This window comes from Lepisosteus oculatus, chromosome 9 (genome assembly GCF_040954835.1).
Source record: "Lepisosteus oculatus isolate fLepOcu1 chromosome 9, fLepOcu1.hap2, whole genome shotgun sequence".
Classification (NCBI taxonomy): domain Eukaryota; kingdom Metazoa; phylum Chordata; class Actinopteri; order Semionotiformes; family Lepisosteidae; genus Lepisosteus; species Lepisosteus oculatus.
In genome coordinates, this window is record NC_090704.1 from 37,932,690 (window position 1) to 37,951,925 (window position 19,236).

General features: G+C 34.4%; 1 protein-coding gene across 5 annotated transcripts in view; it reads right to left on the bottom strand.

Moving 5' to 3' along the window:
• Positions 1 to 12,300, bottom strand: part of shisa6 (shisa family member 6) — a 120,224-nt gene extending 107,924 nt beyond the window's left edge. For all 5 annotated transcript variants that reach the window (XM_015356712.2, XM_015356711.2, XM_069194498.1 and 2 more), the window contains exons 1-2: positions 12,231 to 12,300; positions 10,472 to 11,450 (exon numbers count right to left, since the gene is read on the bottom strand). In XM_015356712.2, the coding sequence (XP_015212198.1) occupies positions 10,472 to 11,016 (545 nt within the window). In that variant the 5' untranslated portion in view covers positions 11,017 to 11,450; positions 12,231 to 12,300. The remainder of the gene's footprint in view (positions 1 to 10,471; positions 11,451 to 12,230) is intronic.
• Between the last annotated feature and the right edge of the window lie 6,936 nt (positions 12,301 to 19,236).

Here is a 19,236-nt window from a genome sequence, read left to right on the forward strand (position 1 = left end):
TACTATACTGACATATTTATTAACTTTATACATCACAGTATGTTAAATATTAAAATAATATTTATAATAAATTAAGTAATATGAATGAACCTCCATAGAGTAGAGTTAACAAACATGTGAATACTGCCATTATCAGTGCAGTGTTACAGTGGCTCTGTGGCTGGAAGGTTGCCGGTTCGTATCTTGTGGATAGCAAAGGAATCCTACTCCGTTAGGCCCCTGAGCAAGGCCCTTAACCCCAACTTCTCCAGGGGCGCTGTAAAAATAGCTGACCATGCGCACTGACCCTAAGCTTCTCTCCTTGAGCGCCCCCTGCTGGCCCCACTAACAGCTCTTCCAGCAGCAACCTTAGTGTTTTTCCAGGAGGTCTCCCATCCAGGTACTGACCAGGCTCACACCTGCTTAACTTCAGTGGGTCGCCAGTTGTGAGTTGCAGGGTGATATGGCTGCTGGCTCCATATTAAAACCATACTGTATCATTGTAATGTATTTAAAAGCAAAAATGTACAGTCAAAGAAACAAAACAGAGGCAAGATTAAAACAAGTTTTGATATTAATGATTTTTTATCATGTACTGTATAAGTCACATTAAGTTTCATTGTAGCTAAGTCTGCACTATATTTAGATCAGTGAATTAAAATTGTTGATATTGAAATTTTCCATTAAGATATGATACAGTACGCTTGAAAACAATGTATGCAATTTAGTTTTGTGCTAGTAATAGCATATAGATGAAGATAGTCTGCAAGAAATCAGTATCAGAATCCAGACAGCAGGGAATTTTTCTAATGGCACAAAGACAATGGGCAGAGCAGAGTGTGCATTAATTATTTATTAATGGAATTATTTGTCTTACATATTTTAAGTTACACTGTTAGACTATATACTATCCAACCAAACATTTTTAAAGTTAAAAATGAGAGCAACAGAACTTAACTAAGCGGCTGCCCAGCTCACAAAAGCGTTTCACACTATTGTGTGAAACTACTGTGCCTTAATGTTTGTACTAGGAATTTACTGATATTGCAGATATTACACTGAGAACATATTGTTATTAAAATTCATCATATATCTACAATGCATTGTGTGGAATGGTTTTAAAAGCCAGCACAATGCCCTAATTTGAGGCAGCACATACAGTACACTCATACCTAGGAGCAAGTACAATAGGTGTGAGGGAGTACATTCACAACATATAAACTCCGAAGTCTCCAAGGGAAACTTTAGTTCCATTACACCTCAAAGTGCCATTATGAGGCAATAAACAACAAAGACTAGTGATGTTATGAAACCAAACCAAAAATGTGTTCATATTCTCCTTTGTTTCCCTGTCATCTCCTTTCCCCCTTTGAGGATGAGGAGGATAGGACCACTTGCAGAGAGGTAGCAAAAGTGGAGTTGGGAGAGGTATGCCACAAACAAAATGTGAATAAAGTGGGGTTTTATATCATAAGAAACCATAAACATGCTTTAACTTACACAACCTTTAGCCAAGATTGTTAGCACTATATGGCAACATCCTGGTGCAAAGAGGGGAAAATTAAAACTCATAAGTAGGACTTTTTTCTCCCAATTAGGAATTTGTATATTCTAGGACTTCATAAACTCCCATATAAAACGTTCATACACCTCTTGTATATGACAGGCTTCATCAAGGACCATTTTCTCATCCCAGTAAGGAGTACAAAGCTTCGGTGTGGCAAGAGCTTATTAAAAGAGTATTTTATCATCTTAGTTAACTCCAAACAAAAAAAAAAAGGTGGTGTGTCTCTTCTAGAAGAACTTCTCCGCCAGGAGAAGGGCTGAAGAGGTTGTTGAATTAGTTCCTCAATGCACAAATTATGATGGTTCAGCTGCAATAGCACTTATGTGCAAGAGTAAAAGTTTATTTGACAGTGCTCCCAAAACCGAATACACAGTGTGAAATAACTTTAAGAGAAAACAAAAAACAGATAACGCATCAAAACTATGCTTAGAGAGTTCTAATAAACAGAAATACCACCACACTCCGATCCTCATAACTCATAACTCATATCTCATAACTCCCCCCCTCCTAGCTTAAAGAACTGCTTAAATAAGGTTAGCTCTGCCCCCATGGAACATACCACTGTCTCTTCACATTCACATTCATACTTTACAAAAAAATGAACATTTGCCCCATGATAATTCATTTTTGCTTATGGCACTCTGTTGTACTAATAAGATTTTAAAAAATACACACACTCTCTTAAGCCCAAGGGCTACAAAGCCAGCCTGAGATCAGAGTACAGGTTTGGACCTCCCAAGCCACAGTCACACACGGAAGTCAGACGCCCAGCACACACAGCATAACAGCAGGAAAAAGACAGACAAGAGAGCTTTTTAAACAATGGATAAGTGCAAATAAACAAACAGAAAGTAACACTCACGTGTATGACTGATTTCGTACTGGGACACTGGTTGAGGAGTAAAATGTAGGTGTGTTTGCGTATGTATGAAATATGAAACTCCTAGCCAGCCATGAATGTGCATCCTGGCTATACCACTGCAGACAGATGCTTCTATATCAGTCAATGGACAATTAGAATAATTATTTTTGGGATTGATTCATATTTAAGGAACATATGGGGGGGGGGGGTTGATTAGAATATTTTAATGGCTTTATAATACATCTATTACACACTTGTATTACATATTTATAAGTAAAACTTACTTAAATTAGAATAAAGACAATATCTAAATGATCTTAATGTATACTGTACATGTATGTAAACCTCAGACTCATCCTGTTCATAGTATACATAGTATACATATTATTTGTTATATTTCATTATTAGAGAGTCTTTATTATAATTATGGGGCTATTTGTAGTACTACGTGTGCATTGGCTGGGGATCAAATCCAGAACTCCTGTATGGTAGGCAAGAATTCTACCACTGAATTCCTGTGTCACTGTGATTGGATAAGCTAAATTAAAAACTATGTAAATATATATAATCAACAAATAATTAAAATGACTGATTTTAGAATTGCAGATTAAGTGAAACTAAATTAACCTGAAGTGTTTTGAAATGAAACATGAATAAAACACACTGAATGAAAACTTGCATCCAATTGCTGAGAAACACACTATATAGGTATTATAAATTAAAAACATTTTGACGTAATTAGAGTAGTGTTGTTGTGGCAAAAGTGTGCTGACTTGTCATTCTTTGAAAATAATTTAATCACAAGTAATAGGTTTATTCCATGCTGAAAAAAAGAAGAAAGAGAACACAACGTTTCGGCCGTGGAGCCTTCTTCAGGTGTGCTTGTGTGATTTAAAGGTGTGATTTAAATCACTACAGGTTCCTTTTTTGTTGTTTACATACTTATTTAGTTTTAAATACAATATGTTTTTAAACTCACTGTGTATAAGTTAACGATCTGTATACTGTATGTAATTACAAATTAGAAAATTCTGTTACTGTATGGTATGAGTAGCACAAGAAAATCCTAATGGTTTAATGAACATTTCATTTTTATAATTAATATGTTATTATTTTTAACTAATATATTTAAATAAGACTTGTATGACAGCCACATGCAGCTGTGGTACATTAAAGAGTCACTGTGCCACTTGGTGATTCTACACAATAGTGCTGTCCTGCATTATTTTAGATTATCTGAAAAAATAAAAACGGAGAGAAGCTGTGCTGATCGCCATTCCTTGGCGCTTGTTACGGTATACCGCCTTACACCTCACACATTTTAAATGATTGCATCTGTAGGAGAGCAGAAGTATGCCATAAGAATTTGACCTCCTCTTCAACTTCTGTTAAATAACACCATCATGTAAATAGATGTTTTATTAAAATTTAAAATTAGTGAAAAGATAGCTATGCAAGATTTGAACTTTTGACACCCATAGAGTCTCTAATGGTGTTTGAAAATGAGTTCCATAAACACAGTGCTACATATTGTAGGAAGAAGCTCTTTTCACTCATAGTGTGCAGGCTGGCCTTAAGATAAGTACGAATGCCAAAATGGTAAAATAAGGTAAAAAACTGTACTAAACTCATGCAGTAACTCCAAGAGATGATCTGAAGCTAGACCATTCACTTTATGTGAGCAGGAGAACCTCAAAGTCTATTTCACAAGGTCTATTTACAAGGATCCAGTGCAAGAGAACAGTTATATGCTATAGTACTTTTCGTTTATATTCAGGCTGTTGAATTTCAGATATACTAAAGTCTATACAGTCTACATAGTACCTTAGAAAATACACTGGTAAATAAGCCAGTTCAATTTTCTCATTTAATCAAATAAAAGCACACATCAATATTTTAGCATCACACAAGCAGCACAAGGTCTTAAAGTTAGCAGTGCTATGCAGGCAAAAGATGTCATTTTGATGTTTTTTTTTTCAAAAGATAATATAGGCTAAAAAGTAAACCAAAATTTTACATAGAATTTAATTTATGAAGATCCTAAGAAAAACTTGCATGCAGTCATGTTCCATGGGGTAAAAAATAGCTTTATATAAAGGATTTTAATGAGTGGATTTCGGGGACTCCTCTGAGACATTCTGTGGTGACTCTTAAAGCTTGATGTTTTTTATTCAAATAATGCTGGTTTATGTATCATCATTCACATTCAAAAATCATTGTTATGTAGGTTTAAAGACAAAACATAGTACAAAGCTGTTAAAATGATATACAGTATTATGATGCCAATATTCCGTTATACATTTTATTCACTGGATTTCTGGGTGTTTCCTGTTAAGACGTTTAAGATGGAGCAAGGATTTGACAAGCCAACCACAGAATCTTTCAATTAAATCAAAATGGAAATAGTCTGTTAGGTCCAAAGCGCAGTAAAATAAAATAAAAAAATACACCAAACAGTATAATAAGCAAGCTGTGACCAAACTATAAGACTAATCCTATATTCCACTAAAGCTCTTAGGACACAGCTGTCAATTTTAATGTGGCAACCCAGTAGCATAAGTATTTCAATGAGAGGAGCTCAGAAAATAGACTACAACTGTGTTTTATATAGTTTACAGTCCAGTATTGCAGATTCCAGAGTTATTTTACTCAGAACATGGAAGGAAATCTGCAGAAATGTACAGTAAAACAATTTAAAAGCAAAGGCATGATGACATCTGATGAGTATAAATTGGTATAGCTTAAAAATATGAATTAATTTAGATTTTACTTCTAGAATGTATTGGCTAATAAAACATAATATTCAGAGGGGTATAATTATTTTGTGACATTTATTCTCCTGTTTTAATTTTAAGAATCATTTAGAAATTATTCTAAAATCAATTATTTAAATCAAGTACAATTATCTATGAATCCCTAATATACGTGTGCTTAATTTTTATTTATATCCTCTTTTTTATCAATATAATGTTGTATCAGTACATCTGTACCAGCACTTGCTAATAAATGTAACATGAATCTTTTTGAATCACTTTTAAATGATCAGCCACTCTTAAAATGTACAGCTCTATAGCAAATATTTTCAATCAAGATAGTATACTTGCAGTTTTAGAAAAAGCTCTACAGGGTCAGACGCATAAGGTTTTGAATGAGGTTATTCATTTAAGTAAGTGTGCTATATATCAGTAAAATGTCATTAGCTCATTGGAATTCAATAAAAGACAATATTTCATGCTCCTGGGTGATTTCACTTCATTCCATTCACTTTATCACAAGTCTGGCTTGTTTTATCACTGTCATTTACCATTCCTGAAACACAGTTACTTCACAGACACATTAGTGGTAGACAATTTTATGACTATGGTTATTAACAACAAGAAATAAATTCAGTAAATCCCAAACATTTTAGATGCAAAATCTTTATGTTTTGTATGTTTTTAACAAAGTAATTATTTCAGGTAGAAATTTCTGCAAGTAACAATACGTAACTAGGAAAAAATCCCCATGTTTGCTTATATAAAAATGGATTAATAACAATAGACTCAAATATGGAAAAGTATTACATGAAAAAAGCTCAGATCTTGTCTAACAGGTGAGAAATCAAAGATTTCTGATTGTCTTTGCCATTTCACGACAAATTGCAAAATATTGCTTTTTCATTCAGATACACACTATAAAACGTTTTTTCAGTTTTGCTGTGTGTATATACTGTACGCATAACCAAAAACACATCTGAAATTTGCGGTATGTAATAATGATTAAGGATAATTTTCTGTAAACGTTGATCCAAAACTGGTGGTGGTATGCCTTCTGAATCATATGGAACTGCCTATTCTCTGTTATGCAGTTTCTTTTTATGGCTTTGCAAATAATCTATATCTTGATTGAGTCCACATAATTTAAGTAATTGAAATTATCTGGCCTAACCTGACTTATCACATAACTGGATTTGCCATTTGAATGGAAATACAAGATGGCTTGCCATGTGATTCAGTAAGTTAGCGTTCTAGATCCTAATATACATTATAATAAAGGGATAACGCAATACAATGTACAGCTGTCCCAGTGCAACTTTGCTACTAAAATGAATGTGTTGATACATGTTGTTTTTTTAAAATATAATATATTAAAAAGTGTCTTTCCAGTTACATTGGCAAAATATGAGGATGTTTGGCTAAACATTTTAAGGTACTTATCAGAGAAGTGAGGTTCAAAGCTCTCTCCAAGCTGATAGTTCCCAAACTTACCAGTGATAGACGAATACACTGATCTGTTTGCATTCGTTTATAGGGATTTCAGGACTGTTACTTCAGAATGACATCTCAATAAGCCAAAATGATCCTCAGTTGGGTTTTACCTTCACTTTGCTTTGTACTGCTTACTCACAATTTCCTTATGTTCTTGCTCTTTCCCCTTTTCCTCCGCACACCTGAAAAAGGCTCCTTAGCAAAACACTGTGTTTTCTCTTCTTCCTGTTGTACTGTATGTTTCATTGTGGGATCAACCTCTTCTTGTTATTTTGCAGCTCACATGTAGACACACCTCTCCACTCAAATCTTTTCATAATTATGCTTGCGTGTTTGTGTGGTAGTCATTTCCAATAAATTACTTTATTTATATTTAATTACTAACTTACTGGGTTAGCACAGTAGTGCAGTGGTTAACATTGCTGCCTTGCAGCGCTGGGGCCCTTCAATTGGGCTATCTGCATGGAATTTGTATGTTCTTCCCATCTTTGCATGGTTTCCTCTGGGTGCTTCAGTTTCCTCCCACAGTTAAAAAACAAACTGGTAGGTTAATTCGTTTCTGGGAAAACTGACCCTTAGGTGTATGTGTGTGCGTGTCTGTGTTTGTATCTGTGTGTGACCTGTAATGGATTGGAACCCCGTCCAGGGTGTATCCCGCCTTGTGCTCATTGCGTGCCAGTATAGGCTCTGTCTTCCTCATCACTGTGTATTGCATAAAGCAGTTACAAAATGGATGGATGGACAAATGGATACTGTCTTAATTAATCCTGCTTTTTATGGTGAGAATTATTTTTAGGGGAAAAATTCCTGTATCCTATGAACAGAATCATACTGATTCAGAGTAAGGCAAATTCTAAGAATGAAAATTATTTGTGTTGTTTATTTCTTGTTTGATGTTGAACATTTTTGGTTCTCTAACAATCATAGCAATCACTGATGCTTTTTTTGCACTTTATAGATTGAACAAAATTTGTCCATTTATACTACATTAAATACAGTAGCTACACTGATACTGTAGGAGAAAGATTTGCTAGTATAATTTTTCTTCCTTTTAAGATAGCTCTTATCTTATTTATTGAGTATGCCGATGTTGAGCTGTGGTTTAAAGTCTTAACTGTCAGTCTAATATACTCTATACGGACTATGCAAATGCAGAGAAGAGTCACCTTTTACTAGACATGCAAGTTTGAAAATAACGTTTTTACTGTAAAACAGAGTTTAGGAAAGGTGGGAATGTTATTTTGTATTTATTTTTGTCCAGTTTAAGGCATCAAAAACCTTATACTTTTTAGATCAATTATCATGCAAAATTAAACCCATTTCTAATAAGTAATTTACAACAAATTTCAGGACAATGGAATGAATGTACAGTATGGATATTGTGGTAAGTATCAGTGAAAGCTATCCCACACCAGATCAATGGAGTTCATATATTTCACTGGAACACTCTTTGGTGTGATTATTCAATACTGATCATAAAATAATTTATTTTTGTACACAGCTGTTCACCAGAATTAATTCCAAAGATACTTCACAGCATTTTATCATCTAGAACACCAATGAAATGTGGCTCCCATCTGGGTGATTTGTGGCAGCCCTTTTGCACCACCAGGTAGAGGTGTAAAAAACAACTTTACTATTTCAAATGATTCAAATGAGAATTTTTATGATGTATCAAAATCCTAAAAGAAGAATTGATGACCGGCCTAAACCAATGGTCATTTATCTGAATAGTATTTGCATTTTTATTGACAATTTCCCTAGAGCTCACAAAGAAAAGCAAAGACGGAAATAAAGCCAGAACATCACAACTCATCTGTAGCTTGAAAGTTTTGATCCATCACTCAACATGAATCCCACTGAACATCTAGGGGCCCAACTTAATGCCAACAAAAGTCAACCATTTTCTGTGACTTTCTCTTACAGATTCTTTCTAAATGCTAAATTCATTCACATACTGTACCTGTACTGTAAGCAGTGGGTGTGTATGAGCAGCTTTGCATAAAACAGTCAATCACACAGCAAAGTATACTTTGCCGGTTTTGAATGTGGTTTCTCAATTAGCAATCCTAACACTGAAAAACAATTTTAAGGATGGCAACAATTTTATTCTTGGGCTGCAGCTGCAATTGTTAACATTTAGCAGAAGTTAACATGTTATGCAGTGGTTGCATAATGTAACATAAAGCACCTTTTCTTATATCTATAACTAAACACCTGCTCTTGATTTGGGGGACATTTTTTTTTCTATGTACAGTCCTAAAACTGTGCATGACTTCAACAAATAATACTTCAATGTCTTGGGAATTACACAAACATAAACTACTAAAGCAGGGAAGCAAGGTATAGACTTCATAAAACCCAAAAGCTTTATGTGTCATTTCTATGTGAAGCTGCAGTACATTTTAATTATTTGACAATGAAACCTCAGAAAATTCCAGAACTGATATATCCTCAGTATATTTGTATGTATAAATTAAAACATTAACCCTGTTACATTAAAAAAATAACTTTCTTGTTAGCTTACCACTGTAAATTAAACACAAAGAAAGCACTATGCCAAGGTATAGTAAAAGCATAGAAAATCCCACATATACAGCACAAAAGAACTATGCACTAAAAAACTATCCTGCATTGAAACATTTAGAAATCATCACCATAATATTCATCCATTTCTTTTCTAACCACTTTATCAAATACAGAGTTGTGAGAGAGCCAGAGCAAGCCACAAGCTCAAGTTGGGATACATACTGGACAACACGCCAGTCCATCACAGGGTACACACAGATACAGGGGTGCACACACTTACAGGAGGACCAATTTTTCCATAAGTCAATTAACCTACAGTACCAGTATGTTTTTGGACAGTGGCAGGAAAACTGATGCTCTGGGTGAAAACCCAAGTGAGCACAGGTAGAAAAGAAAAACCCAGTGCACATATCGCTTGAGGTCTGGAATTGAACCTAGGGCCCCAGCCCTGTGAGGCAGCAATGCAAACCAGTGTTTCATCATTCCGCCCTGTATCATAACATATTTTGTATGAAATGTCAAAACTGGACCATTTTGACCTTCACAGTACAATGGTAGTTTTGATATTTTGATTAAACTTCATAAGTAACATAATAACACCTGCTGTACATACAACAAAATGTTACTCTATGTACAACTAACATGTACAACTTGCTGTTACTTTCATATTTACCGTACTATATTGAAACCAGCTCCCCACCACTGTACTTATTCTCTATTAGGAAAGAAACTGGGTGGATTTTGTTAGTCCCTACTTAACCATAGTTTACTAAACAAAATATATTGTGTGCACTTTTTAACTCATTCAACACTCCAAATTATTGTTTACCATATAATTCCATTATCAATGCATAATAACAACTGCAGCTTGTGTACATGATGCACTATATTTACATATTCTATCAGATTTCAAATCGTATAAAACTAATTTATTTTTTAAATTCACATTTTTCAGATGTGTACAGTAAACAGAAATTAGGGAATTAATTTTTAAAATGTACTTCTACTGTTGCACAAAGTGAAAATATTAGTGTATAATTATATTGTATATGGTTAGGGGATATCAGGTTAAAATTTCAGACCAATTTTCTCGCTGTTAAATTTAATTGGTTAATGTATTTTTTTTTCCCCTTTCTGCAGCAACCCGAAATTTAGAGCACGTTTTTTTGGGGATGATATCATATATACCTGCTACTGTCTGAAAACAGATATTTATGGATAGCAATCTAGTTTAATAGTAAAAGCGTTATAATTAACAAGAGTGGAGAATAAAATCCATCAACTTACCTGTGTACATTCATTTCCTGAGGGGGTCGCGTTGCTTTGTCATAAGCAACTTTTGCTGAAACTCCGACAACGATTATAAAAGCTATTACCCCACAGGTGATATAGACTGTTGTGTTAGTTTGATCCAAATTCGGATCGTAAGTCCCTACTGTCGGAGTAGGAGCTTGAGAGGGGACGATGACCCATTTTGGTTTGTGGTAATTCCTACAAGTAGTCTGATCTAATCGATTCCCTTTAAACTGACAGCAGAACCGAAGGAAACAACTTCCGCAGCAGTAACGGTGATCGGTGTTATTGCATTCGAATTCTTTGTCAAACTGTCCGCTCACATCGTAGTAACCGAGGCACGTTTCATGATTGCCTGTTTTAGGCTGCACTGCTTGAGTGATGCTTGGAGTTCCCGCAGTGGGAACTACAGTGCCGTTCACCTCCTTCGCCTTGGGATTTCGCTTAGGTAGAGCATTCTTTTTCTTTCCCGTAGCGGCAGCAAGTACATTCAGAGGGTCCAAATATATCAAAAGAAGCAAAAGGTGCTGTATCCCCATGACTTGCCGTTTTTGTTTTTACTCAATTGCTAAAACCTTTTTTTTTTCTCTCTCACAAGAAATGGCAATGATTATTCCTCGCTTGTCTCTGCAGCCCTGAGAAAGTCTTGCGCTTTTCTCCAGGGTTTCATTTCAGACACCCAGTTCCAGCTGTATGCAATTCTTAGAGTTAATGAACCCATATTATGAGAAATGGGTGGAAGCTTGCAAAATCCGTCAAGTTCTGCGGGAAACTGGAGTCATTCATCGTGTATCTTCCAACGACGTCTTTGGTTCTCTGCTTGCCAAGATTTTATCTGATGGAGAAAACACCATATCTTGCTTGGAATTCAGCTTAATAACTGGGCGTTAAAGTCCCCACAGGAGATTTCGACGACTGTCACTGAAGGAGAACTCTGTTATTAATGGAGCTCTACATCTTGTTAATGTGAAAGCTGTGGTGACAGAAAAACGCATACAAATCTGATTTATTCGTAATATTTTGGCCAAGCATTACACAGTAGGGATATTGCATGCTACAACGGCAAATGGCCAAATGTAATTAGTAATGGACAAGACAACAACACATTGTAAGTTGAATACATAGGAACAACTAATATTTACCCTTATATGCAATTTACAGTGTTGGAATTCACATTGGGGACGTTTTGTTTTAGTAGTTTGAAATCAAAAGAAAAAAAGGCAAGTTTTCTAGCTAAACCATACATTCTGTTCATGCGATATTAAACATTCCATCGCATTTTAACACGGAAAAAATAGATTAAACACCACTTACAGCTCCACTGCTTAGGCAAAGTCGGGAAAACTCAACTCGTCGTTACTAATTTAATGTGTTTTTTTATTCCAATTCACACAAAGACCAAAATTTTAACATTTTCACACAATTTATAAACATTGCGGGACAACTTTGCGGAGGAAAAAGAAACTAATTCCCACACATCGTGCAACGTTTAAAATATTACAAAATCAATCAATGTTTAATACATGCAACAAAATCTAACAGAGTTGTGGTGAAACACTAATATAACTGCTGCGAGTGAACTGCTGCGTCTGCAATTTCTTTACAGCCTGCATTCTGCAGCCTTTTCTTAAACAACATTAAAGGGCTTTGCAAAAATTACAGTAAGTCTATTTACAACCTCTTCTAAATAACAACAAAAGGAAGAAACACATCTTACAGTAGAAACCTGCTCCTGCAACAGGAAAATACTTACCTCTGTGTGTTTCCAGCTGCTAAGTGTTTCAGTACTGGCACTGAATGAAAAGAGAATCACAGTATTCAGCTCAAGAGATGCTGCTCAGATCCGCCCACATCTCTGACTCTTACATCACTCCAGCGCTAGCGTCACCAATACACCAGGTACTAGTTAATTACAAACCACTCTCCAATAACATTGTAACTGGTTATGCCTACAGGCTACACAGTATCGTAATCTTCCCGCAATCTGGAGTCTCGGTTTATACAGTAGCTGCAGAAATGTATAAGACCTCCGCACTTTAAACAAAGTTTCTGCTCTCCCTTCTGTTTTGTTCTGCATAAGGTACTGTACGTTGGATTTTTTGCTCATCAAACTGGGAGTTTTACTTGAGTATGAACAATTAATACTTTCACAATATTTAAGGTGAATGATTTTAAAGGATTAAAAAGTCGTTATACTTCAAAAGTATAATAATCATTTTCATAAGTGCCTGAAAAAAGAATGAAGAAAAACAGTGACGAAGACTGAAAAATGAAGACCCAAGAGCTCAGCCCAGGAGAGAGGGACTTGAGACTGGAACTTGGAATTCAAGAAACATTATAGCTGCTCCCCTGTGAAACAGAACACCTTGTATTATGTTATTTCTAATATAAATGTGTACATTATTTATTTTACATAGTACATACAGTAGTAATAAATATATTTTTTATTTTGACTTGCATTTCTGTCCTCTATACTGAGCATGGATAGAACATGAATATAAATAAAGGGTAAGTGAACCTAAAAACGTAAAGAATAATTTGTACTTCAGAGATTCTGTAACAGTGTGGCATATGCATTTTTATACAGTATGTTTTAATAATTTGTTAGCCCTGTTTCATGAGTGTTCAGGAGAACAATTATTTTATGAATAGGATTTTGTTTTATTATAACCATGCAGAATGTCGCAATTCACTGTTCCATTTTTTTCTCAGAACTGCGTATAATGGAGATTATGCTCAGCCAAGAGCTGCACAACATACACCACAGGCAGTGTGAAAGACTTAATGTTTTCTCACCACTTAGAGCACCTCCTTCTCCCTAAGCAGGATGTGTGTTTATAAGAGAGCATTGACGAAGGTTCCAAAAAACAGTCCTTCTGTTTTTTTCTTCCTACATATTCATAGAACAAGTGACAAAAAGCCCTGGTCACTAGTCCTGTAGCACACAGTCACTGCAAAACAAATTGAATAATAATCTTTCTCTTATGGGTTTTGAAGATTTGGGCTAATGAGTGAAGAAGTAAACAGTATAGAAGGAACACATTATAGTACTTGTAACTTATGACAGAACCTACAAAGCACTGGTTTTCACTAAAGGTCATTTTAGGATCAAATATAAAAATTGAACAGAGCTTACTGTTGTATTAGCATTAGGAATAATTACAACAGAGTCAGGGCTGCACAGTAGCACAGGGAATTGCATTTCTGCCTTTTGCATTTTGTCCTGGACCTGGAGGTCCTATCTACAATATGTGAAGTTTGTAAGTTCTCATCTCCAGCCTAAAGACATACTGATAGTCTAATCGGCTTCTTGGATAATTAGCCCTGATGTAGTTCATTGAGTATTTAAAGCTGTTTTACACACTATTTTCTGTTTTGAGTTAACCTTAAAAATCTGTCTTAAAGTGGCCTAGAACTAAAGTATGTGTCCAGCTGCCAGCTGTACACATACTGTATGGTCTGGGTTTGTATTTGATTGCTTTTGTCCCTGTTATGTGTTGTTTCTTTGTCTTTCTACATCACCATATGTGATTGCTTGCTCTATTAGAGTAGAATGGGAATGAGAAATAAAGCAAGAAATATGCTAGGTGTAATGAACCAAAATATAGATTTGGCAAGACTGAGTTGTATTTACTGTATAAAGGTGGAATTGCAATCTATACAACTAATGTTAACACTGTATAGCCATTAACTATGTTTAGAAAGAATTGTTATCACAGTTTCTGAATGGATGGAGATGTTTGAGATGTACATCAAGTGGATAAGTACCATGTAAGCATGGTTTATATATGATATTGCTATCATATATACAGTAATACATAAACACTGCATGTTGTAAATAAAATGGTAAATAATTAGAATTAAGAGAGGTAACAATATAAGGTAGATAGATAAACTCTGTAGCATGAAAAAAAGAAACTAGTCACCTATATATTTTCCACCCCATTATGCTATCAAGCAGACATTGAATACTTGGGGTATAATCATAGTTATTTGCTGTAAGTAGTCAGAATAACTGAGGCAAGACCTATGGACTGATAAGACTTTCAGAGATTAAATAAAGATGGTAGGAGCGAATCTATATTGAACTAAAAAGTAGTCTCAATGAAGTGATTTCATTCTGCCAACCCATAACCAAAGTTTATCAATTCCTCTCTGTACCAATTAAAACAAAGCAAAAATACAATCAGTAGATTTCAAACTCAATGGGATATTCCTGACACCACAGCATTTAATATTATGTCTTTCACTGAAAGATCAGTGTAAGAACAGAAGGAATGTCCTTTTTAGTTTTGTGCTTTCACATGATTTCTACCTCAGATGACTCTTCTTTTGCTCCATGTCCTTGACCAGCATTCACAGGTCATGCACCATTTAATGCCCCATCCTGAAATGCTTTGGGCTAAATCCATAACCGTCAACACAGCATACTGTATGCAATGTGGAATCAAACTTTTGCCAAAAGGTCAGATTTTCATTTATACACTTCCATGTTTAATTTTAAAAAGAAAATACAAATTACTTTCTCGAACATTAAATGGCAGATATTCAAACACTAAAGCAAATATGTACTTCTTTAAATTGTACATAATACTCGGCCTTGTTATAATGCATTGGATAACCTTGCCTTGTGATCAGTAGAATAAACATGTTCTGCAGTAGCTACTGTATGTCACAATGCGTTTGCACTGCAAATACAACACAGTCTACATAATGACAGCAGATACAATTTTAGCACTCATCAGCTCACCAAAACACATTTTTCAATGTAACTTCCCCTGTAATTATCATTCTCTCGATGTATTAATATAGACAACAGGAATATGACAGCTTTCAAGCTATAAGTTATTGTTTTTTGTAGTCTTTGTACTAGTCACTGTCCACAAGGGAAAAAAATTACTATGGATGCCTTCTTCCTGAATATAAATGATTGGAATCCTACTCCATTGGGCCCCTGAGCACGGCCCTTAACCCCAGCTGCTCCAGGGGCGCTGTATAAATGGCTAACCCTGCGCTCTGATCCCAAGCTTCTCTCTCCCCATCTGTGTGCCTGTGTATCTCATGGAGAGCGAGATGGGGTATGCGAAAAGACAAATTCCTAATGCAAGAAATTGTATATGGCTAATAAAGTGATTTTATTTTATCTTAAACTATTATTTAAATTCGAATACAAAGTAAAAAAGAAAATAACAGTACGTGATCAAATCAACACTATCCAAAAATGTCCAGAAAGATGGAAACTCGTGATTCACTGTAATAAATTCTAAGGCATTGTTTTTACAATTGAAAGCACAATGGGTTAAAGTATCATTCATTTAAGCATATTTCAAGAGATGAAAAAAGTCATATTTTCTGGGTTATCTGTTAACTAGTTATGTCATGCACAAAAGAGAACAAAACAAGTAGCACAATCTTCCACTAAAACTTGAAGCATGATACCGTTCACATTGTACTTTTATTGTGTTTCTTAATATAGAAAGGCACAGATAGAAATAAAGACTTTGTTAGATATTAGAGCAATGAGTGTTAAATGCAGATGCAAGCAGAATACAAACCATTAGAAGCAGAATCATTATCTGATCATTTTATTTTGTATCCCCCTTCTTCACTTTACATCATCATCGTTAAAACATCATCTTCTGCCACTATTGGTCTACTGCTGGATGACGGTCTCGGCAAGATTCTTCCACACCCTGCTGTCTGTTCACATCCAAGTTAATGAACATGTTTTAGCATTTTACAGGAAGTTGTTTTTGGACTTTTTGGATCCTACCATTCTTTGGACTTTTGGTATTCTTGAGCCAACAATGATCTGATCTTTAGCCCATTTCTGCTTTAGTGTCTTGACGCTGATAATGATGTCCCATTCTCTTGTTTGTGCTCTGAATCATTATTTTATTTTTCCTGTCACTTATTGTTATACCACATATAAATATTTTCAAGTTTCTTTGTGTTATTTATAGTTTCTTTATAATTTTTGCACTTAGGGAGCAGATTGCACATCAAGATCTTAATGTTGGCTGCACACATTGGTTAAAGACATAACTTGTTAGACAGAATTATAATTAATTGAATGATCACATTTTTATGAAAATCTGGGTTACTATTTCAGATTTCAACATAATTGCAATATAACAACAGCCTTTATTCCAATTTGACAGGCTTATTTACTTACAGTATATTACAACGTATTTACCATATAGCTTAAACCATAATGATCAGTAATAATAAGCAATGATACAATTGTTTTTACAGTTTGTTGGGTTTTTCATTGTTAAGAAAAAAAATGTGTTGAACATTCTATCACTGCTGGGAAAAACAGGAATTGAAAGAAAATTACCTGATCCTTTTACTAGAACAGCAGTTATTCCACTGTTTTGATTAAAGAAACACCAGATGGACAAATCATAGCAAGACCATTTTGCCTTTTCAAAAGTTAGTCCTCTAAATGTGTTAAACAGTCAATTTATGTGACAGGTATATGAGTCTTAAAGCTGTTAAAAAGGTTAATTAATAGTCTGACTGAGTGATATCTGTTATGGACTACAGATTGTATAACAATTACAAATTTGAATTCAGGACCTGTTTCAGTTGTTTGAAATGGTTTCACAAGACTTCGTTCTTTTCAGTTAGCCTTTATAAGTGCACATTTCTAAATGTTATCTTGCCTAATTACAGCCATTTCATGCTCGATCAGTCTTTAAATAATACTGCCGCAATGTTTGTTAAACTATTATATCAAAACACATGCAGCAAACTTGCTGGCAACGAGGGAGAGAGTATCGATTAACTGATTGATTGATATTTACAGTATTTCTAAACACTTCTTCCCCACAACACATCAAGATACCAGTCAAGCAAAAAGTTTCCTTAGATGTTTAATTTTCTTTATGATCTGATCCATAGTGACCATAACAACATAACAGATTTAACTGAACCTGAAGTTATCACCTTGTTCAAAGGTATTAGTATGAGTTTTATTGTCAAAGATGGTGTTGTTTTTTAAGTACTGATACACATTAGAAAGACATTCTGAGTCTAGATTAGAGGTATATTATCTTCTGCTTTAGAGAAAAATAAAATAGAACAAAAAATTTCTTTTCCAGTTTCTTTACCAGAAAGGAAAAAAAATAATACCAGTGTCCCTTTACAGAGTCTCTAGTGTGAATTGTTGACATTCTAGGACAAGAGGTGTTTTATCAGCTATCCTACAGCTTAAGCCAAAGGCCTCGGTTCAGTTGTCCATATCTTCATTCAGGTCAGGGAGCTGTTTTCAATTGGAAGCAGGTAAATTCAGCTACTGTACATTCATTCTCCATGGAGTGTTTAATGGCAACAATAATGTATAATGCCTGTTGATACCCACGGAATTCCATTGTATTCCTTTAATTCACCACAAGTCCAACCAAGAACGAATTGTTCCATCTTTCATACAAAAACTTTAAATATATTAACTATGATACTTACAAAAAGTCACAAAAATATACAAAAGAAATAAAAATATTTATATATATCATATTAACCTCAACATGCTTTGTGCTAATGATAGTTTGCTCAGAGAAACTGTTTAGTTACAGAATAAAACAAAATCTAAAAAACTTCTATGACTAATTCCATACAAAATAGATAATCTAGAAACATTAACAAGAATTAATGATGATGTATTAAGCACATCTATCACTTGATTACCAACACTTTAAAGGAATAACATAAAGCAATACTATTCATTCTGACTGTTTTCTAGGATTACACATTTTTAAGTGACTGTTATAATAATGTGCTTTTAAAGGTCCTGTTCCTGTTGCTAAGCAACAACATTCTTTTAATTGCTGATACTATTGACTATCATCCCAATGAAATATTTAAGCATTGCTCCAAAATGTCCCTTTGGACATTAGGAAGCATCTCATTAATGAGTCCACAGAACCAATATGGAAAGAAAATAAAAACCACTAAATAGCCATCACCCAACAATGGAATGGAATTTACCCAAAAAAAAAACTAAAGAAATAAAGAACAGTTCATACAAAACATATGAAAATAAATTTGGCAGAAGTGACAGAAATGCTTACTGAACTTCTAAGAAATATCTCATCAAATGTCAAACATCTACAGTACTGTAGTTTGCATCAATTTATGTCAATTTATGTCCCAAGGTATTTTTGATAAATTCAATATCAACTATTAGTTTTTAATGACTAATTTGTCCATTATGCTTAAAATATTTAATCAAAGTGAAAGGATCTTTACTTGAAATGTGTTTATTAAAAAAATATGTATTTCATTAAATAACTAGATTTGCCACTGCTACATTAATTGAATATGGTGATAATATATAGTAGAATACTGATAGTCTTTGCAATTGATTAAAAAACCTATTTCAAGCTATGTAGTGCTGAGGAATAGCTATTTCATATTATTTGCTTTATCATTTTCCCCACACAAGTAGTTTTTAGTATGAAGTCTTCAAAGTTTCAAGAATTTGTACAGTGTTCTATCACTGAGTTTGGAAAGGTTGTTTTTCACAGATATGGAACTAGGAAAAATTGAGAAAATGATCATTTTTATTCTCACTGAACACTCTCTGTATAGATAAATGAATAAAAAAAATAAGAGCAGTCATGTGTCATAATGCAGTATGGAAGCAAGTGGATAACTGTATATACTGCAAGTACTGTACCCCAATCTCCATATATCTGCTGTGTGTCTGATACAATGAATAACTTTGAATATGAAAACATTTCTTTCAAGCTAGTTTT